This window comes from Chiloscyllium punctatum, chromosome 7 (genome assembly GCF_047496795.1).
Source record: "Chiloscyllium punctatum isolate Juve2018m chromosome 7, sChiPun1.3, whole genome shotgun sequence".
Taxonomy (NCBI): Eukaryota; Metazoa; Chordata; class Chondrichthyes; order Orectolobiformes; family Hemiscylliidae; genus Chiloscyllium; species Chiloscyllium punctatum.
The window spans coordinates 114,342,103-114,365,043 of NC_092745.1; the positions used below are offsets into that span (position 1 = coordinate 114,342,103).

General features: G+C 38.0%; 1 protein-coding gene across 3 annotated transcripts in view; it reads right to left on the reverse strand.

Moving 5' to 3' along the window:
* fnbp1l (formin binding protein 1-like) overlaps positions 1-22,941 on the reverse strand; it is a 213,416-nt gene that overhangs the window by 12,715 nt on the left and 177,760 nt on the right. For 2 of the 3 annotated variants that reach the window (XM_072574647.1, XM_072574646.1), the window contains exons 7-13: positions 22,640-22,768; positions 21,040-21,186; positions 19,855-20,055; positions 9,788-9,897; positions 5,794-5,926; positions 3,818-3,936; positions 593-747 (exon numbers count right to left, since the gene is read on the reverse strand). In XM_072574647.1, coding sequence (XP_072430748.1) covers positions 593-747; positions 3,818-3,936; positions 5,794-5,926; positions 9,788-9,897; positions 19,855-20,055; positions 21,040-21,186; positions 22,640-22,768 — 994 coding nt within the window. Of the gene's footprint in view, positions 1-592; positions 748-3,817; positions 3,937-5,793; positions 5,927-9,787; positions 9,898-11,560; positions 11,576-15,215; positions 15,375-19,854; positions 20,056-21,039; positions 21,187-22,639; positions 22,769-22,941 lie in introns of all 3 variants that reach the window. The other variant, XM_072574649.1, reaches the window with a different exon arrangement.

Sequence of the window (22,941 nt, forward strand, 5' to 3'; positions counted from 1 at the left end):
GAGATGTCAGGGGTGGGTTCTTCACCCAGAGAGTGGTGGGGGCATGGAATGCGCTGCCCGTGGGAGTGGTAGAGTCAGATTCATTGGCGACCTTTAAGCGGCATTTGGATAGGTACATGGATGGGTGCTTAATCTAGGATAGAAGTTCGGCACAACATCGTGGGCCGAAGGGCCTGTTCTGTGCTGTATTGTTCTATGTTCTATGTTCTATTCCACTTTACCCTTTAACTTCCCTTTCACCCCTTCCTACAACTTCATATGTTGGACCGATTAATGGAATATTTTGAGTTCTCAATTATTTTGTCATCAAAATCAGTGAAGGAGAACAAAATAATTTAGGTATAATTAGAATTTATAATAATTAGCAAGTTTGTTCCTTAAATTAGTACTTCATGCAACATAAAATGACTAATTGTAAACTATATTTTAATTCAAAATAAAGTTACAAATCTGTTATAGTAATTCAAAATGCTTTTGAAATATTTCTAGTCTTGGATTAGTGTTGGAAAATTTAATAAAAACAGAAGAATAAATAAACGAATAAATCTTTTCTATTAAAACAAACATTTCAATAAACAATTAAAGGTCTTACCATCAAATGGATACAGAGCTTTGCAGTGACCAACTGCAGGGAGAGGCTCATCATCTTCAAATTCATCATCAAATTCAGGTGCACGCTGAGGGTCTGGATATCTCTGGTTTCCTCTCAGCTCTTGATTTGGATCATCTGTGTAGCTCCCTTCAGGGCTGATTGTAGTGAAGTCAGAAAATAATTATTTAATAAGAAATTTACATGAAATGCTGAAACTTGTAGATGTCTAGTTTTAAATGCAGTTCAAATAGAACCATAAAGATCAACAAGTTATTCATACAAGGACACGTATCTTAAAACACTGCTGGATTTTTTTTTCAAGAAAGTAGCAACAAATTACAACTTCAACCTATATTTTATTATCTAAAGCTCTTTGACAGGGAAAGCACTATTTGGATTAACTTCACAATTTTCACGCATTACTTTAAAAACAATTGTAGCAATTGACACAGTGCTTCTTGTGCCAATCATCATTGGTACTTTAATCAATTGACTACATTTCAAAAAGAAATGAAAATTTGCTCTGGCATAAATCCAACCTCTCCTCTTAGGGATCAAACCTCGTACCTTCCTGGTCAGTGTGATTCAACCATTTGTGTTTTGGGCTCAACGTTATTATGGATTTTGAATGTCATGCCGACTACATTGTCAGAAAGTTTGGATATTATCCAGTGCTGCTATTTCTTAAATAAGGAACAGCAGGCAGGTTTGATATTACCAAAGCCACAACACATCAAAGGAATCAAATATTAACAGCTAAAAGAGAAAATAAAATCAGCAGCCAATTAATAATAAATGTTTTGATGCTTCATAGCATACACTCCAAAATGTTCTTTTTTAAATTCACTCAGACCTGGGCATTGTTGGCTGGCCAACATTTATTGCCTATCCTAGCTGCCCTCTATAAGGTGCTGCCTTCTTTAACTGCTGCAATCAGGTGCTATAGGTTTATCCACAATGCCCTTAGGGAGGAAATTTCAGGATTTTGATCCATTGACAGTGAAGGAACGGTGATATATTTCCAGTCAGAACAGCAAGTGGCTTGTAGGGTAACTTGCAGTTGTGGTCTTCCTGGTTATATGCTGCCCTTGTCCTTCTAGACGGAAGTGGTTGCGAGTTTAAAAGGTACCATCTAAGGATCTTTGGTGAATTTCTGTGGTAGATAGTCCGCACTGCTGCTACTGAGCATGGGTGATGGAGGGAGTGGATGCTTGTGGACGTGGTATCAATCAAGCAGGCTGCTTTGTCCTAGCTTCTTGAGTATTGCTGGAGCTGCACCCATCCAGGAATGTAGAGAGTGTTCCACCACACTCCTGACTTGTATCTTCTAAATGGCGAACAGGCTTTGGGGAGTAAGGTGGTGAGCTACTCGCTGAAGTATTCCTAACCTCTGACCTGATCTTGTAGCCACCGTTTGTGTGGTGAGACCAGCTTAGTTTCCAATCAACAGTAACCAGAGGATATTGGTCGTGGGTTTTCAGCGATGGAAGCACCATTGAATGAGGTGTTTACATTGCCTCATTAGAGATGGTCATTGTCTGGCATGTGTGATGCCAATGTCACTTGCCACTTGTCAGCCCAAGACTGGACATTGTCCAGATCTGGATGCATTTGAACATGGATTGCTTCAGTATGAGGAGTTGCGAATAATACTGAACATTGTGCAATCATCGGCAAACTTTTGACCTTATGATGGAAGGAATGTCATTAATGAAGCAGCTGAAGATGGTTAGGCCTAGAAACACTACGCCGAGGAATTCTTGCAGAGATGTGCACACTAAAGTCAGTGGAGTAGTGGACAGTGTGGAAGAATGTTGCAGGTTGTCGGGGGACTTGGATAAACTGCAGAATTGGGGTAAGAGGTGGCAAATGGAGTTCAATGCAGATAAATGTGAGGTGATTCACTTTGGGAAGAATAACAGGAAGGCAGAATACTGGTCAATGGAAAGATTCTTGGTAGTGTGGATGTGCAGAGGGATTTTGGAGTCAATGTACATAGATCCATGAAAGTTGCCACCCAGGTTGATAGTGCTGTTGAGAAGGAATACGGTGTGTTAGGTTTTATTGGTAGAGGAATTGAGTTCCGGAGCCATGATGTCATGCGCACTTGGAATATTGTGTACAGTTCTGGTCACCCCATTACAAGGAGGATGTGGAAGCATTGGAAAGGTGCAGAGGAGACTTACCAGGATGTTGCCTGGTCTGGAGGGAAGGTCTTATGAGAAAAGGCTGAGACACTTGGGTCTATTTTCATTAGAAAGAAGAAGGTTAAGAGGGGATTTGATAGAGTTATACAAGATGATCAGAGGATTAGATAGGGGAGACACAAAGTCTTTTGCCTAGGATGATGTCAGCTTGTACAAGGGGGCGTAGCTACAAATTGAGGGGTAATAGATTTAAGACAGATGTCAGAGGCAGGTTCTTTACGCAGAGAGAGTGGCAAGGGCATGGAATGCCCTGCCTACCAATGTAGCTAACTCAGCCACATTAGGGAGATTTAAACAATCCTTGGATAAGGACGTGGATGATAATGGGATAGTGAGGGGACTGGGCTTAGATTAATTCACAGGTCGGTGCAAAATTGAGGGCTGAAGGGCCTGCTCTGCGATGTATTGTTCCATGTTCTATGTCCTGAGATGACTGACTTCTAACAAAAACATCTTCCTATGTGCCAGGTTTATCACATTTACCAGTCTTTAACAAATATTCTGACACTGTTTAGGAGCAGTACGCCAGCAATGGGTGCCTTGGTCAACCTGAGAACAAATTCCTAAAATCTAATTTATACCATGTGAACTGGAGCATGACGACAGGTTTTAGTAACCACCCATATGTGGCAGATTCTTTCAATATATTTGCTTTACTGCTTGAAAGTTGAATGATATCTATCTAATATTAACCTCTGCGTTACAGGTTTTAAATCCCATGTTCTTTGATATTTTGCAATTTTATGATGCAGTTATAAATTTCTAGCCTTTGTTGATTTGAACATATCAAAAGCTGGAATCAATTTACTGCTTTAGATTTGTCCTTTCAATTGACTGAATGACTCATCCTTATAAATTGGTAAACAAAAATTACAAAATCAAAAAACCCAATGTAATCAAAGCAGGAGTTTTAACTCAAAATTAAATTCCATGCTGATTTATTTCATATTTATCTTATAAACCATTTGACTGAAGTCAATTACAACTTCTTTAATGACTACAGCAGTTTTATGCGTACCTTTCCCTGCCAGGTGTTCCATGATGGTTAATTTCAGCAGGTCGTTCAAATGCAGTGCCACCACTTAATCGTCTATCTCCTCTTGGACATGTTCTGTTTTCAACCTCAAAGAGCCACATCTTAAAGAGGTTGATGCATTATCAGTGTTATAGTCAAATCAAATCATCATGTTGTCTGTTCACTAGAGTTTACACACTGTCCATTGCAGTCATAAAAATAATTAACTAGCCATAAAACACAAAACACGACAGTACAATAGTTTCAATTAACTAAGAGTACTTTAGGATGCACCATGCATGACACCTTCCAGTCCAGGACCTCAATTATCTTCCCTGTCCTTTTCCTTCATCAAAAAGTACCTAAAGTTCAACTATAAAAGTTCTTGATAGTCTAAAACTCAGGACAGGTAATTTGTTGTGATAAAAACAATGACTGCAGATGCTGGAAACCAGACTCTAGATTAGAGTGGTGCTGGAAAAGCACAGCAGTTTAGGCAGCATCCAATGAACAGTAAAATCGACGTTTCGGGCAAAAGCCCTTCATCAGGAATAAAGGCAGAGAGCCTGAAGGGTGGAGAGAAAGTAGCATAGACTACAATAGGTGACTGGGGGAGGGGATGAAGGTGATAGGTCAGAGAGGAGGGTGGAAAAGAGGATAGGCAGGTAGGACAAGTCAGGGGGACAGCGCTGAGCTGGAAGTTTGGAATTGGGGTGAGGTGGGGGAAGGGGGAAATGAGGAAACTGGTGAAGTCCACATTGATGCCCTGGTGTTGAAGTGTTCCGAGGTGGAAGATGAGGCGTTCTTCCTCCAGGTGTCTGGTGGTGAGGGAGTGGCAGTGAAGGAGGCCCAGGACCTCCATGTCCTCGGCAGAGTGGGAGGGGGAGTTGAAATGTTGGGCCACGGGGCGGTGTGGTTGATTGGTGCGGGTGTCTCAGAGATGTTCCCTAAAGCGTTCTGCTAGGAGGCGTCCAGTCTCCCCAATGTAGAGGGGACCGCTTCGGGAGCAATGGATACAATAAATGATATTGGTGGATGTACAGGTAAAACTTTGATGGATGCGGAAGGCTCCTTTAGGGTCTTGGATGGAGGGAGGGAGGTGGTGTGGGTGCAGGTTTTGCAATTCCTGCGGTGGCAGGGGAAGGTGCCAGGATGGGAGGGTGGGTTGTAGGGAGGCGTGGACCTGACCAGGTAGTCACGGAGGGAACAGTCTTTGTTGTAATTTGTTATGATAAATGATTCTGAAATAAGTTCCATTCCAATCAGCTTATAATGCAGTTTCACAGATCAGTTTCATAACTGTGAAGAAAACTGAAAAGAAACATATGGTCTATCAAGTTCTGTAGTGTCACGGTACAACTTAGACATGATGTATCTCCACTCGAAGTAGAAAGGCTACTGAAAATTCTTTTGGGTGAAATCAGTTAAGTTGGATTCATCCAAAGCTAACCAATAGCCCATTTCTCCAAAATGTACTTATACTTGTATGATTTTTTTTAAAACACTGACAGTACAAATTAATGAAAAATGAGTATGGATAGTGAATGCTTGATTACTTAACCTATATCGATCTATATTAGAATCTTCATAGAGTATACTTCTGCCCTCACTCAAAACACTTACATTTGCCATTGGACAGTATCCAATAACAGGACTCTTTCCAGGTTTTTTTCTTAGTCTAGAGTCATTGAAGTTAAAGAAAGCTCTCTAAATACAAACTCAGGTCAGGTTTGACCAGAAATCAAATCTAAAACTTTTGGTCTTTTTTTAAACAAGCCACCACCAAATCACCTGTGACTTGGTGTCTTTATCCTCTAACATGCAACATCTTTCCGCTGACTTGACATGTTTGCACTCAGCTACAAACCAACAAAATTAGATGTGTCAGACAATTTACAGCATACCCAATACTTAAAATGTGAGAGTAATGTGCAACTCTGACATCTTTGATACAATAAATATATTATTTTCTAATTTACCTCATGCTTTTGAATCTCATGACGGAGTTTGTCAATGTTACACATGGTCTCTGAAATCTTGGGGTGCAAGCTTCCAGAATCACCCATCTGAGGATTTCGTTCATAAACATCTTTCATTTTGTTTAAGGCATCTCTAAGAAAAAATAGAAATAAAATTCAGACTTATTAGTGCACTTTACATAAAATAAATGACGTATCAGTAGATCTGAACTGTTTAATTTTCATTTAAACTTTTACTATTAAATCCTTCTGATTATAATCCAGGCAAAATTAATGAGTTTCAGGAGCTTATATGACTTCATGTACAATTTATATAAATTAATGCAGTATCTTAAATTGCTATATTATGAGCAAGGAACAGAAGTAGGCCATTTAACCCTTCGAGTCTGTTCCACCATTTAGGAAACACCTGGATAACTGGATTTTAACTTTAAATACACATTCCTGTCTAACCCAAAAACCTGGTATCCCTGCCTTAAAAATATGCAAAGGCTCTGCTTCCAGCATCTTTTCAGTAAGAGTTCCAAAGACTCATGATCCTCAAAGAATTTCACCTAGCCTTTGATTTAAATGGGTGGAATCTAATTTTTAAAAAATGACACCTAGTTTCTGATTCTCCCATAAGAGGAAACAGCATCTTTACTCTGTCAATAGCTGTCAGGATAGGCATTTTCTCCAAGCTTCACAGTTGCGCAGATGCACACCAGCATGCTAATGCATTGGTGCCTGGTTTCAGCTCTTGGAGGTCTTGCAATAGAAAACAAATTAGGGGAAACACAATTCAGAACATTTCAACCAAGTTGCTTCTTACTCTCCCAAACTCTAGTGAATACAATCTTGGATCATTCAATCTAACCTCACAAGACAACCCACCGATTCCAAGCATTAAATCAAGAAAAACTTCCCTGAACTGCCTCCACTGATTTACATACTTTCTTGCCTAAAACTATGCAGTGCTCCAAATACGGTCTTATTATTGCCCTGTTTAAATGATGATGTGGAGGTGCTGGTGGACTGGAGTGGACAAAGTTAAAAATCACATAACACCAGGTTATAGTCCAACAAGTTTATTTGGAAGAACCAGCTTTCGGATCAGTGCTCTTTCATCATGTGGCTTTGGAAGAGGATCATAAGACAAAATTAATAGCAAAAGATTACAGTGTCACGCAACTGAAATTATGTATTGAACAATATATAGGGAAAATGTTAGAAATTATTATTAAAGATGACAAATGTTAAAATACTCAGTCTGTAGTTCCTTGCAATATGTTAAACTTCCTTATTGAACAAGGGAGTTACACTTGCTTTCTTCCCATCTAATGAGACTATCTCCAAATCAATGGAGTTTTAAAACCAAAACATCAATTATCTCACTAGCTGCTTCTTTTAAGATAGCAGGTACAGTCCATCAGGGATTGGGCACTTGTCAGTCTATAGCTTCAAAATTTATTCAGCACCACTTCTCTCGTGATGGTGATATTCCAGAGTTTCTCCCTCTTTTCCATTTCCTGATTCAACACTGCTTCTGGAATGTTAATTATATCCTCTACAGTGAAGAGTGACATTAAAAAAAACATTCAATTCATCTGTCATTTCCTTATTTTCCACCATTAATTCTCCAGTTTCACTCTCTACGAAATCAATGCTCACCTTGTTTGTGTTTCTGGTGAGCTCGCTCTCTCATACTCCATCTTTTTCCTCTTCATAGTTTGTTCATCATTCCTTGTTGTGTTTTTTATATTATGTTTAAACTTCTGAACTGCAAGCTGCCTTTGAGCAATTATAGCTTTTTACTCTAGTTTGATACTATTCTTAACATTTCTACTCGACAAAAAAAACAGAATCTTTCACTTGGAGTTTTTCTTACATTAATGTATCCATTCTGTATGTTCTGAAATATTACTGTGTGTCTACCATCTCTATTGCCCTATCCATTAATCTAATTTGCTAATTTACTTAAGTTTTGCTTTCATGCCTTCATAACTGCTCATATTTAAAGTTATAGACTATTGAGGACAAGAGAGGTTAATCTCAGAACAAGGAGTCACGTATTTAAGTCAGAGATGCGGAGAAATTTCTGAGGGTACTAAATTTGTGGAATTCTTCACCATAGACGATGGGTCATGAAGTATATTCAAAGTTGTGACAAATGCTCAATCAGTAAGGAAATCATGGGTTATTGGGAAAAGGCAGGAAAGTGGAGTTAAGGATCATCATCTCACACCTCACACACTTCCACTTCCAACTGTATTCCATTTGACACTGTTCTGCTCACCTGATTTACTCATTCATACTTTCCTGTAATCAACAGCTTTCTTCTTCATTGCCAATTGTATCATCTGCAAATCTTTAATCACATTCACTACATTTAAGAATAAATCATTGGCAAACTACAAAAAAGCAAGGGACTTAGTATTGAACACTGCAGAACTCCAAAGCAAACAGCCTTTAAACCAAGAGTGGATCCAACTTGCCAGTCCTCCTTGGATGCTATGGATTTTTAATTTCATGGCAAGGCAATCATGTGAGATCTTATTAAAAGCAGAGCTAAAATCCACAAGTAATAATACAATAAATGCACTATTTACCCTGGTTAACTCAAAAAATATAAGTTTAAGTTGAGGTAGTTATTAAAATATATATTTTGAATCCTCCCTACACTAGTTCTGGAAAATTTTCCCTCACACCTGTTAAAACCAATTGCTTGAATTCAAGTATATGTTAAGATTAAGGATGTTTAAAGATTTAAGCCCTAAACTGAGAAACAATGTTACAAAGGCCGGTGGTCTTTGGATTGCTTTCTCGACTCAGCATTGGATAGGTTGAGGAGAGGAAGATTTAAAAAATCAGTGAATGCTGTTGTGATGGATAAGGTTTTGAACTCTAGGGGACACTACTGCAATTTCTGAAACAAAATTTAAAATAATTGCTTATTGGCACAGAACTTGAAATGTTGTGAAAAAGAAACACATATGAAGTAAAAACTTTTCATCTTGCACTCATCAGAATTGAAAAGCAAGGAAAATAGCATGAGAAAGAAAAGAACAATTTATATAGCACGTGAAGAGGGGGTTGAGTGGTTGGGCTCAGGTATAGAGGTGCAACAGGCACTGCCTTAATGAACTGATTAACTTCAAACCAGGCAAGTCAACTCTGATTGTTCAGGATGGTGCTAGGGAAATGCAGCAGGGATTAGAGATCTCCAACACACTTTTTTCTGAGGAAAGGTTTGTGTGAACAAGGATACGTTGCATGGTCATCTTTCATGTATGAAACTATCAGCAGGCTATTTAGTTATACAGATCATCATTTATCACCAACCATAACTCAATTTTCAACAGTCAACCTTCCAGTAGTAACTATTACAGAAATTGGGTTCTTCTGCCTTTTGGTTCAGAGCAGTGAATTCAACCTTAGGATACAAAGTGCTGCTCATGTGGATACCACCTAAACTAACAAACGCTCAGGTAAATGTGCGACAATGAGGTCAATATGACCTAGTTCTATAGTTTTACTTACCAGCCATACCTAAGGCTTATATGCCCTACTTAAGCATTTTGTACTCCTAACAAAATAAATATAATTCATTTTTAAAATAAATATCATCAATAATGACATCCTAAGCTAGTAATTTCTTGGTTCTTGCCATATATTCTTAAATAAACATTAAGGCTCCTGCCACTTGAAGTGGTCACTGTAGGTCCCAATAGTCAGAACTATGCAAAATTACTTTGGCATGGTTATGTTTACTTTCAAGTTTAAATCAGTAAGTGAAAGAGTACATCTACTACTTCATCTGCCAGTTTTGACAGTACATTACCGACCAAAATAAGAAGTCAGTTAACCTCATTCCTATTGCATTGATGTTTTTCTGTGGTTTGTCTGACTACAGTGTCCATGAGTAAACGCAGACTTATTCTGAATTATACAAAGGATTTATAATGCTTAGTACCATAACACTTCACAGCCAAGTATGATATAGTGAACCACAGACCTTTGATCCATTTCTTTCTGCAACTCCTTGTTAAGTTCATCAATCCTTTGTTGCAGTTTCTTGCGCCTCTGTTCTGGTGGCAGATGACTAAAGTCTTCTGACACAGTTCCCTATAACAAAAATGAAACTAATGGCTACTATGTGCTTAACACTAATTCCATACCATGCTGCAGAATTGCCTTGTATACATACAAAAGCAGTGACATCCAATGCAAAGCTAAATCCAACTTTACAGTTACAGATTGACATGATTCTTAGGTCAACTGATTTGATGCAGCACGATAAACTTACAGCAAAATTCCTACTCAACATCTTGTGGTGAGATTTTCTGCTAGAGTACTATAATTTTCCTAAAAACTCCATAGGTAATGAAAATTTGAGCCATTGCTCAATAACAGATCACTTGCCACAACAGATCAGATGTCCTAAAGAAGAGTATCATACACACTAGACAAGTTGAAGATAACATTTATTATGACACACATACATTTCCAAAATATATCAGTGCAATCACTGCTGTGTTGTGGACATGCTTCTTGAGAACAGGATTTTTAAAATTTGTTGATACCATTAGATATTTTTAAAAAAGTAAATACTTAGCTCAGTTTAAAACAAGTATTTCATGTCCACTTTATCTATTCATTTTAGCATAGCAGCATTGCATTGCAAGTCATTAATAAATTGTGTGTGTACTAGTACAAAAGAATGTTAGAGAAAAGCAAAAGGAATATATTGTATGTGTCAACACTGTCGATTAGTAACAGTAACGCAATCCACACAGGTTAATGATGCATCTTTCAAATGTGCTCAAAAGCTACCAAGGATTTGAAATAGAACAGGTTGGAAAGGGGACAATAGAAACCAAAAATAAGCTGAAGGTAGCAGAATACTGATAATTCAATAGCTGAGTAGCTCTTTCAGGAGCTAGTACAGATATGATGGGACAAATTGTCTCTTCTGTAAAATTCTATGATTCAAACTTTAGTCACTGTTGAAGGAAAGGAGGCAACGAAGGACAAAATTACTTTTGACTAACAATCAAAAAATAAATGTACAAATTTTTAAATAGAACAGTAAAACAGAAAACTTTAGGAGCCGTGCAGAAGTCTCTCAACCATGACTGCATATCAATCTGGACAACAGACTTGACTCCCAGTGATAAATAATATGCATTTGACTCCTGTAACAGTCATTTACGCCAGATTATTTTTATTCAGAGTATATACAGTTCAAGGTCAGGATGCTAGATACCATCTCACATTCAGGAAAGTCCTTTCTATCCTGAAAGAATGGGGAGAGTGAGAGAAGGAATAACAAAGGAGACCAAGAAAAATACCAAAGCTCAGGCTTACTGCCAAAGGGGTTTAATGATGTGATGGGTGAAGGGATTAGGGTGACCAGTTGGGAACAGAATGAAAATGCATCTTAAAAGACTGGTTACATATAAACACACACAGCAATAGCCCAATACCAACAAAATGCGTCAGCTCTTTTCACATGCTTGGAAGGGGATTGAGATGAAGAACAGTGCAGTAAAGTTTCAGCTTGCTGCCAAGCCATCAAATAACTATTACTGAAAATGAATACTATTAAGTCTTTAAAGTAAGGGAAAGCAAGACAACTCAACTAACAGACTTCCAGCAATTGACATAGATTAATAAATAAACCGAGATTTTCAGGTGTAAGCTTCTTAAAAGTAGATTAGACAATTCAACCACACACACCTTCACAAAAAGAATGTTAAAGAAACCTTTGGTTGAAAGTCACGCTTACCAGCTTTATTGAAAGCTTCATAGTTCATATGAAAAGAGAAAGTAATCATTACAAATGTTCTACACTTACATCAATCACAATACTTGCGTACAAATAGCATCAGCTACATTCAAGTTGCTGCATCCCTGTGTAATTTCAAGTTTCGCCTCAAAATTAAAATGCTAAGTAGCAAATTAGCAGATTGAAGCCAAAATAATATTCAGGACATCTGCTCCTTTGGATTAGGAAGTGGACTTCTACTTTAATCCTGTGGACACAGGGCAGCACAGTGCTGTAACCGATATTTGGTGTCATGTCATGTCTCACATATGAGTAAAATCAGTTGTATAAACAGGGAAAAAATTTCCACTGATTGAAGTCACATAATTCACAAAGTGTAGCTGGTTGCAGCCTATTATCTCAACCACATAGAACAATGAAGGACAGGTCTTGCGGTGCAGTAGTAAGGACCTAACAACATTTGTGTCAACATTTCTGAACAGGCTGATTAAAAACAACCAGAACAGTGTCTTAATGCCCAGATGTAACCACCTTCAGCTACTTTAATAATAAATTTTCAGGGGCAGCAGGATGTAATGGCAACGTCACTACATTTGTGTTTTCCCAGATAGTGGAGAGAAACTGAACAGCAACAGTTCCCAGCAGTTAGAGCAAGTATCTGGCAGCTGCAACATCCACAATATTATTGCTGGCAATCTATCATGACCATTATTCCCCAGAATCTCAGGGCACACTCCACAGACAGCGACTGCCTGCATTGGCAAAGTACCAACTTCACCTCAACAAAATATATTTGGGACTCACTTCTAATACGGTTCATTCTACTGCAGTTTGGACCTCACAATACCTTACAATATAGTGCTGCTGTAATATAGACAGATAGACTGGCAAACGACATATTTGGGAGCAGAGTGGCAACTTGGTGTATTTGGGAAGCACTGAACAGTCAAAGGGGCTATAGTAAGTCAGGGGATTGGTCCTTTGTCAGTCAAGAAAATTGCTGAGGTGCCCTGAGTGTGTGAATAAGGAGAACAGAGGGCAGACAAGATTAATATTTTGGAGGAGAGGCATGGGATGGTGGAGGTGAGGGCAACTGGGGATGGGCAAAAAGTGACAATCAATGACATCCACAACCCAATCTGAAGAAGCCATACCAAACTCAAAATGTTAACTTAGTTTCTTGCTTCACAGATGCTTCTAGACCTGAATTTCTGCAGCATTCTATGTGTTAATAATTGCTGAGGATGTTAATCAATTCTTCTAATTCTGTTTTTGTGTAAGCCAAAATCCCCTAATTGTCAACACATGTACAGAAAGGTGTTGTTGCTGCCTGACTAATAACACAAGTTAGAGAGAGAATAAAAACAATACATAGTCCTTGGAGAAAATCTCAAGTGCTCTCTGAAAAGAAAATGTCTTGATTCATTGATGATAGTTTACAGGGGGCTTTTTTTTAACAAGGGAAATGGTGATTTAGAAGGGAATCACAAGCAGAAACAGATAGCCATTCACAATGTGCTAATCAATTACCACATACAAGATAGCACAAAAAAAACACAAGTATGTTTGAGAAGTTTTTAAAATATTTAATATACACAGTGTTTACCAATGGCTTATAGTTTTCTCAAGCAATTGTCATTTATTTAGAATTAGAATCTATATAATAGAGGACTAGATACTTAGCAAAAATGGACAAAAGTAGATGCTGGAGATTAGAGTCGAATGTGTGGCGCTGAAAATGAATGATTAAGGGCTTTTGCCAGAAACGTTGATCCTCCTGCTCCTCAGATGCTGTCTTACCTGCTGTGCTTTTCCAACATCACACTCTCCAACTTAGCTAAAATGCCCTATTTTTGTTTCTCATTACCAATTTTATTAATGAAACTGCACCAGACTATCATTCTTAAGTGAAATTATTTTAATTAGAGAAAAAGGAACAAATTACATTTTATTACATTGCCCAATTTCACTTGAAAATCTGTGGTTTTGCAATTTATTTGAGGCAGAAACTTGAACCAACATCAGAAAAGCAATGCAATTTGAACACAGATTTTTGACAGCATCCAAAATGGAAACTCTACTTCAGCTATGGTTAGCTTAACATGTTAAGCACTTAAAATCTGAAAACAACTTGTTTTGCAAAGTGACCAACCTGAGTTACTCTCAAAGTTGAAAGCGTCATTTAAGTGCAGGTGCAAGCTGTGCTGGTTTCCATTATCAGTTCTGCTTAATATTTTTCCCCCAGCCAATATAACTGAAAAAAAATCTGGCCATCACCATTTACAGGACCCTACTGTTCTCTCCATGCTTTCTCCAACTGTGACAACACTGCTAAAATATTCTATTAGCTAACTATTAAAGGGCACTGAAGATCATGAAAGGTGCTACATAGACACGTTTGTTTCTTTTATTACATAATTTTTTACTCAATTAGTGTAAACCAGATGAAGAGAAAGACATTTCAACCGAAATATAGATTCCGAAATTCTGTGCATGTTACTTCCTATGGATAGGAATATTGTTCATATCATTTGTAAGGGGATGCTGCAACTTAAAAATGTTACAAATTTCAGCACTACACATTCAAAATCACATGCAAATTTTCCAATATGCAGCCTCTTACCATTTAGCCATCAAAATAAAACAAGGTTCTTCTATTAATTCTAATTTATTTTCGGTGAAGGCACGCTAACTAATTAATCATGGTAAAACAAAAAAGATACAGGAGAGATGTTTCACAACTGTAATATCAGCCAATAAAAAATAACTAGAACTAACATGGACCTACTGGTTTGAATACCTATTTCTGTGCTGCAGTTCTTTATAAAAGGAACAACATCACTATCTCTGATAACGAATGATCTCTTACCTGAAATGATCAGACACATATATCCTTTTAGACTGCTACAGAGATGGAAGCACGTAGACACAAAAAAAACCACTCATCTATCACTCATTTTAATTGGCTGTACCCAGCAGGTGAAGGCCAAGATATTGAGCTATGAATTTTGCTGACTTTAATGCTATTTCTTTCCAACAGAACAGGAAAATGTGCGAGTCAAAAATCTCTGCTTTCATTTATCACACTCGTTGAGAGCTAGAGTAAGACATATTACGTGTAAACGTGTAGCAAATAACATAAATGCCTGTTTTTAAAAAAAATGTTATTCTATTCTCCATCTGCGTTTAGCGGTCAGGAAAGAATATTGTGAACCATTCTAGTGCCAAATGCCCCCTGTACACATCATGCAACTTCATTATTTCATTAGATACAATGATGCAAAATACAAAATAACAGTAGAAACACCCACACTCACTTTTATATTTGAAAGCAGCCACTCATTAAGATAAAAGGGCTTTTATGGTTATCAGTGAAAATTAAACTATCATTCTTACAAACTAAAGCAGCTCAAATTTGAGGCTAAAGGGTCATAATTCTATCCAAGCTTCAAGAACTTATTTCGGAGACCAGTAACATCTAACACTGGCATAGTAGTTAGGGGATATACACTGACCACTGGTGATTTGAAGCCATACCACTTCCATTTACCTGTCAAACTAACCATGGAAGCCCTTATAGAAATCTGCACATCTATCAGCCACATGCTGCAATCCAAACAGCTGCAAAATGCGCGTTCAAAGTAAACCAACTTACCCCTCTTTTGAAATTCTTGAAAGAAGGAATTCTGGGTTTCACTGTCTTTAATTCATTCATACAGTAAGACAGTGGATCCCTGGAAAACCTGGGAGTCTGAAGCCCATATGGATCAAAGGATGTGCAAGAAGTGGTGGGGGAGAGGGGAGGGAATAGCAGCTAACAAAACAAGAAAAAGGAAATGAACTACGAACTTAAGGAAAATGAAGTCAAAATGGAGAAGGGCCAAAAAAGAAGTTATGGGCTTTCTCAAATTGTATTAATTTAGATTTTGCTTAAAAAGGTTACATGCAATAAAATGTGCCAGACATTCAAAAGTTTAAAAGACTGGATAGGCAATGTGGAATGAACAGTGCCCATCGTCTAATCTCAGTTTTGTGGTTTGTCAATATACACACCTCAGTTCAGCTGACTATAGTGACAAGAAAGACAGAATACAAAAATAACAAGATTTTACGACCAACTACATTTTAATCAAATAAAAGGAGAAATGAAGAGACCACAAAAGTGTTATACACTTCTAAATCTAAAGGTGTAAAGTAACTTTTCTACCTATGCATTTTCATGTAACAGTCATCCAAAATAGGTTAATAATGCAATATTGTGCTATATTATATAGATGAGTGCAAAGATCTAAAAATATGGAACATCGCAAGGAAATCAAAAACAGTTAACGCTTAATTAATAGGAATATCTACAGTGGAAAAGAAAAGTTCAGTCAAGTATAGATATAATCAATTTACATGGTGAAACGATTATTAGTCTTAGCAAAGAAGAAAATAGAATGCTCCAATAGTGAATCATCAATTGCAGGAATACACACAATTAACAGTAAATAAAACAATTTATCTGTGAGATTTACATTTATTACTTTTGTGAAAAACATTGCATCATAATTAATCAAATGTTTGTACTTCATGGAGCTATGAGAACAAACAACACAACCAGTGGAGTGCCACAAGGATTGGTGCTGGGTCCACTACTTTTCATCATATATATGAATGATTTGGATTTGAGCATAAGAGGTATTGTTAGCAAGTTTGCACATGACACCAAAATTGGAGGTATAGTGGACAGCGAAGAAGGTTACCTCAGATTACAATAGGATCTTGACCACATGGGCCAATGGGCTGAGAAGTGGCAGACTGAGTTTAATTTAGATAAGTGAGAGGGGATAAATATGGATATTTAATTCATTTTGCTTCTTATGATAGGTCAGAATCTGGCATACGTAGAACATTGTTTACTTTTAATGACAAAATGTGTTTTTTAAAAAAAAATTATAAAAAGAAAATGACTGCAAACATATATTCAGCCATTGTCTGGCAATGTCCTGAATGGGGCCAGTGGAATGTTGCATCTGTAGAGTGTCAGGGAAACTTCAAAGAGAGAGATAAAAGTTGCAGAAAGAGATAATGAGGGTGCTGACTAACTCTATCTCTCAAGTAAAAAGCCACAGCCTTCTGGATGCTGGCAGGTGAGACGAGATTGGGTTGGGATATCTGGTCTGCATGGACGGGTTGGACCAAAGGGTCTGTTTCCATGCCGTACATCTCTATGACTATAAGTTGCATGCTTTGGAACATTCAAAAATGGAGTTTAAAAACTAACAGCAACACTATCTATGTGCAGTAGTGGCCTGATGTCCTAGTGAGTGAACTAGCATACTATAAAGGTCACAGTTTAGAGAACCATCACTTAACATCTCTGCAATGAAGATAAAGAAAGGAGAACCATAACATTCTCACAGTGTTGCAAGCCAACTAAGTAGCAAGCTAGTTGCAAGGAAACAAAATAACAAAAGAACTTCCTTACTGAGTCCAGAAGCCAGGTAGCCAGAAGCATTTGTCAAGGGGAACCAGGACCAAAAATCAAGTTTAAAATCAAACTGCAAAACAAGCATCTCAAAATGAATTGTTCAACATCAACTGAATGTCAACGCTACCAGTAGCATCCACTCCCAACAGCCATAACATTCAACTCTCCACTCTTCACGAACAAATCAGAGACTGATCAGCCTTTTCTAAACTTCATATTTTTGGACTCACCTCGTATTTCTAATTGAATTAGCTTTATTGTCACGTACTCAAATGAGGACAGTGAAAAGTTATAAATCGCAATTTATAATGCCATCTTTGATTAAAAAAAAGGTATAATCCTTAGTTTCAGAATAGTGAAAAGAAAAATACAGTGACATTACAGCTATACATGGTATAACCACAGGTCAGAAAATCAAGAAGCAAAGGTAAAAAGACAAACCTCAGTCTCTGCGCAGGGGCTCTCCATGGCAGACCAGTGCATAGGTCTGACCACTGGCTGCCACCATACGCTGCACTGGGCAGCTGGTCACCAGTGTCCCTGCTCTGCACTGAACTAGTGGCATCCATTCCGGAGGCCAGGGCCCAAAGAAGGGAGAGAAAGGAGGAGAGAGGGAGAATAAAGAGAAAAAGAAGAAAAAGAATGGGCAAAGCAAGGGAGCTCCGGCTTGAATGTCCCACTCTGCCACCATTTTACTGGAACTAATCTGTGTGTGTGCTGTATTTCTTTATCTTGGTGTATTTAGTAACCAATAAACTCACATCTTGTTAATTCAAGAACGCCTGCTTAAATTGGCACCTTTTAAAATATAAATTCATTGGCATCTGGAAGAAAGGTATCCACATGGGAACTTCAAAATTAACCTTTGTGCAATCTAATAAGGAGGGCACATGAATAACTAAGGTGAGCCAATTTGTTATGGTTCTAGACTAGATTCCTTACATTATGAAGCTGTTGGGTAAGGAGTGGTGAACCTTGCTTGGGGATTACTCATATCATTCACAGCTCCTCATTTCTTAAGAGCATGCTCTAATTTTCTTTCTCAAATTTAAACTATGGTGAACAACCTCACACTTGCTCACATCAAAGGCTATCAGCCTTAGACATTACCCACTCAATCAATTTGTCAATATGCCTTTTTAATTCCTTGCTCCAATCAACATGCCTTACTTTACCTGAAAACTTAATGTCATCAGCAAGCAGAATCCCAACTCTCTTTCTTTATTCAAATCATTAATACATACATATTGAAAGGCTAAGGCCTCAAAATAGATTTGTAAGGAGCATTATTTGTGCCATCCAACTAATCAGAGCATTTCCAAATCTGCCTCCCATTTCCCAATCAATTTCCAGAGTCCGCAAGTGTGACACTGGAAAAAGCACAGCAGGTCAGGCAGCATCCGCGGAGCAGGAAAGTCGACATTTCGGGCATTAGCCCTTTCCTGATGAAGAGCTAATGCCTGAAACGTTGAATTTCCTGTTCTTCGGATGCTGCCTAACCTGCTGTGCTTTTCCAGTGCCACATTTGTCGACTCTGACTCTATAGCATCTGCAGTCCTCACTTTCTCCCAATGAATTACAAACACATCCAACAAAACTGTGTGTGTGTGGTGGAATGAGAAATTTTGTGCAGTAGTTTTTGTCTAGTGTTCCAGAGACCTGAATTACTTATCCAAGAAATGTATACACAACTCCTACCACCATAACTTCAAAATTCTGCACATAAAAACTGGTATCAGTAAAGTGACCAGGACATTGCCTTGTTTTATCATCCAAACCTAGTCTGGTCCACAGTCCTATGGCAACCTGGCTGACTGCCCTCTTGAAGTGATTTAGCAAAACGCTTCATTATATCATTTGACACAACGCTTAAGACAAGTAGTCAAAAAATTGCTTAGAGAGACAAGTTTTATGAAGTGGCTCAATGGGGAGAAAGAACTTGAGAGGAAATTCCAGAACTTAGAGGCTAAGCAATTCAAGTCATGATCACCAATGGTGGAGGAATTAAAATCAGGAAAGCTTAAAAATGAGATAAGCACAGGCATCCTGAAGGTTTTTCAGAAGAAAGAGATTAGAGATGGGGAGAAATAAGAGAGATCTAGACAGATACATGAATGAGCAGGGAACAGAGGGATACAGATCTTTAGAAAATAGGCGGTAGGTTTAGATAAAGGATCTCGATCAGCGCAGGCTTGCAGGGCTGATGGGCCTGTTCCTGTGCGGTAATTGTCTTTGCGCTTTGTTCCGTTTGTTCTCAGAGTGGTAAAGCCATGGAGGAGAATGAAAACAAAGCGAGAATTTTAAAAATGCAACATTGCTTAAAAAGAAGCCAGCGTGGGTCTGCAAAAAGCATAAAGTTATGGGTGAATGGCACTCAGTGCAAGTAAGGACCAACAGTAGAGGGGATTCTAGATGATCTCAAGTATGATTAGTCATACTTAAGTGTGGATGACACTGAAGCAGATGTTCTGGAGCAAGAGTGGTTAAGCAATGTTAAAAAGATAGAAGTAAACAGTCTCAGTCATGTTTCAAGGACTGCAGCAGTTTAAGAAGGAAGCTCACCATCAGCTTTTTGCAGGTCAGTGAGAGGTGGGCAGTAAATGCTGGTCTAGGCAGTAGCACTCACATCCCATGAACAAATAACCAACATCTGGTAAAAACCAAAAAAAGGTCAGAAGCTCATCTCATATGACACCAATGTCGTGAATAGTCTAGTTCAGCTTCAGATAATTACTAGAAAGAGAGATGGAGTTAATATCTATTGGACAACTTTTTCTTACAAACTGCTTGTTCGATAAAGGAAAGAGAAACTCAACATTACCTTGCTTTTTTTGCCAAAAGGCCAAAGTTTTCCTTTGCTTTTTCCTATTGTGTACTTCTGGTCCCCCCTCATCTCTTGTCTTTGCGCACTCAAACTGCCATCAGACACTGTCCTATAAATATTCTGGCTGAAGTCTTCGAATGGAAAGTCTCCAGGAGGTTCAAAACCTGATTTAAAGGATTCCACTACTATCAGTGAGTCCTAATAAGAAAGAAAAGTTCAAATTAAGCGTATTTTCAATAGCACATAGTTATTTTCTTCTTTTACTAACTTTGTTCATTCTTGAAGACATTGAATCCTGCTGGGAGACTATCCCATCGACACTACTCTCAAATCGTCAGTCTTCAAGCATAAACTGGAAGTATGAAGGCCTTTACGACCACGAGGCTGTCACAGCCAATCCGAATCTTAACCCCATCTTCACACAATAACCACATATACCTTGACATTAATGATTAAATGGAGAAATGTCCAGGACTTTAAAACACTCCTAAAGCTGACCTGATAAGACGACTTAGAATATAACTGACCCAATGAGGGAGCTACCACCAGCACCTTAGGGAGTAACACAACATATGCAACACTTTTCAATATTTCTTTGTTAAACAACTGAGTTTTAAATTTTTGACATGCAAAGGAGACAAAAAAAAAATCCAGATTTCACACAAATCACAACTGGTTAGATTTTAAAAATGATACATAATAGAACAAACATTTGATTAAAGCCTCTTTTCAAAATTTAGTTATATCAAACAATTAAAATCCCCTCAAGCTCTTAAGATTATGATCCTTTAATCATAAAGTACATTTTATTCCTTTATTACCAAATCAAAGAAAAAAAAGTCATATATCTGATTATGACAGCACAAATAAAATTAATTTAAAAGTCAAATTCTATGAACCTTGCTGTCCACATAGCAATCATCTGCCAAACACACAATTTGTAATAAGTAACAGTACTGAAATGGAACATTTAACATTGATTTTCTGTTTTTCTTTTGCTAGGTTTCCTCTTCACCACCTCACCTCCCCACTCAAAAAACTCAACAGCGCCCTCCCACAAAAGTCCTGCCACCTGGAAGATTAGCCACTCCAGGTTCAACTTCTCAACAATCCAACTTACTGACATTGAAATTACATAAGTATATTGTGTGCTTTTTCATTATAGCTCTCAACTATACTTACTTTGCGATCATCCACAGACTTTGCAGCACTGATCATTCCCTCTAAACATTTATTGATAATTGGAACAACTCTACGCTCAGCTTCTGCAAATCCTCTGTAACATTCACTTAATTTGACAATTCTTCGCTCATCCATGTCTTGCAGATTCTGTAAAATTAAGTTCTCATTTAGGATAGATTGTAACCATTTCACAACTTTCCTTTTAAACAAGAGTTTAAAATGGACAAATTCCAGACATAAATGACACAATTCTTTGGATAAAGTATTAGTGTTGATAACTTGCACTTGTACAGTCCAGGCTCCTCTGTTATAACGCACGCTTCGGTAAGCAAAGCAATTGACGAATTGGGGACACTACTTCTAAAATGTGTTGGCTGTAACACGATTACATCGCCAAAACTTTAAGCGCTGTTTCTAAAGCGCAATTTTTCTATAATGCAGGGTTGCACAAGAACACAAGCATTGTGTTATAGAAGAACTATCTGTACTTGTAATTAAAAACATCTTAAGCATTATGAGGACAAAATTATTAACATTACTCTGGAGGATAAAAGGAAGAAATTGGGAAATTCTGTACAGTATAAAATGTAATTTGAATATGGGTAGACTTCAATATCCATCAGCAAAAACAGCTCAGTTGCAACACACTGATTAAGCTGTCTGGATCCTGAGGGCATAGCTGCCAAACTGGACTTCTAGCACATGTTGAAAGAATTAATTTGAGGAGAAAAATAACTCTCAGGCTTCAGTGATTAGCACTGGGGCCACTCAGTGCTAGGGACCTTGGTTCAATTCAAGCCTTGGATGATTGTCTACATGGAGTTTGCATATTCCCCCTGTGTCTGTGTGGGTTTCCAGCAGGTGCTCCGATTTCCTCCCATAATCCAACAATGTGCAAGTTAGATGGATTGGCCATGCTAAATTTCTCAATGTCCAGGGATGTGTGAACTTGGTGGATCAGTCATGACAAATGCAGGGTTATGGAGGTAGGAGGAGGGTCTGGGTGGGATGCTTTTTGGGGAGTGAGTGCAGATTTGATGGAGCAAATGGCCTCTTTCCACACTGTAGGGATTCTATGATACCTTAACTCATCCTCACAGATGTATCTTGATTATACTGGTAGGAATGACCACCGCACATTTTTATGGATTATCCTTCTTCAAGTCCTAAAGCTCTTCCATTTAACTCGAATCTGATACAAGTTTACTTTAGCTCGGAAAAGTTGAATTCAGGGACAATTACAAAATGGAAACAAACAAACAATTTCTCCAAGACGAGTCTGAGTAGGACCATCAGTTGAGTCCAGGATTCAGAATAGACATTCTTTTCCAAGGTGATAGGAGTGCAGCATTGCAGCTACTTTGCCACCCCTGCTTAGATTATTTCAAAATAATTTTAAAATTCAGTGGTAACGCAAGTCACCACTAAAACTGAATATAAAAAATTATTCATTCAAAATAAACAACATGCTAATTTTCTCCCATTTTTAGGATCTTCAAGTCACAACACGGAAGATAGGGGTTACAGACACTTGCAATCTGCATCGATTGGCCTCCCGATTCCAAACAATCCAGGAAAGCATGGAAGGAAACTGAATTACCTTAAAAATCTGAGGCATGATGAACTGGAAATGCTTTTGTTGTTCACTATTGAAGTTCTGCAGTTGTGCAGCATATTCATTTTTGCATTCATCGGCCATGTGGGTTCGAAGATTTAATTGCTGTTTTGCCTGGGGATTACAAAGACAACACTACTGCAAACTGTTTAGGTGTCTAGTTCCATCTGAACTTCTCAGTTCATACATTCCCCCCTTCAACATCAATCATCTTCACATTTGCTTTAAGTTGGAGAAACCGAGATGGAGACACTTCAACACTTTGTTTTAAAACAATTTCCTTGCCA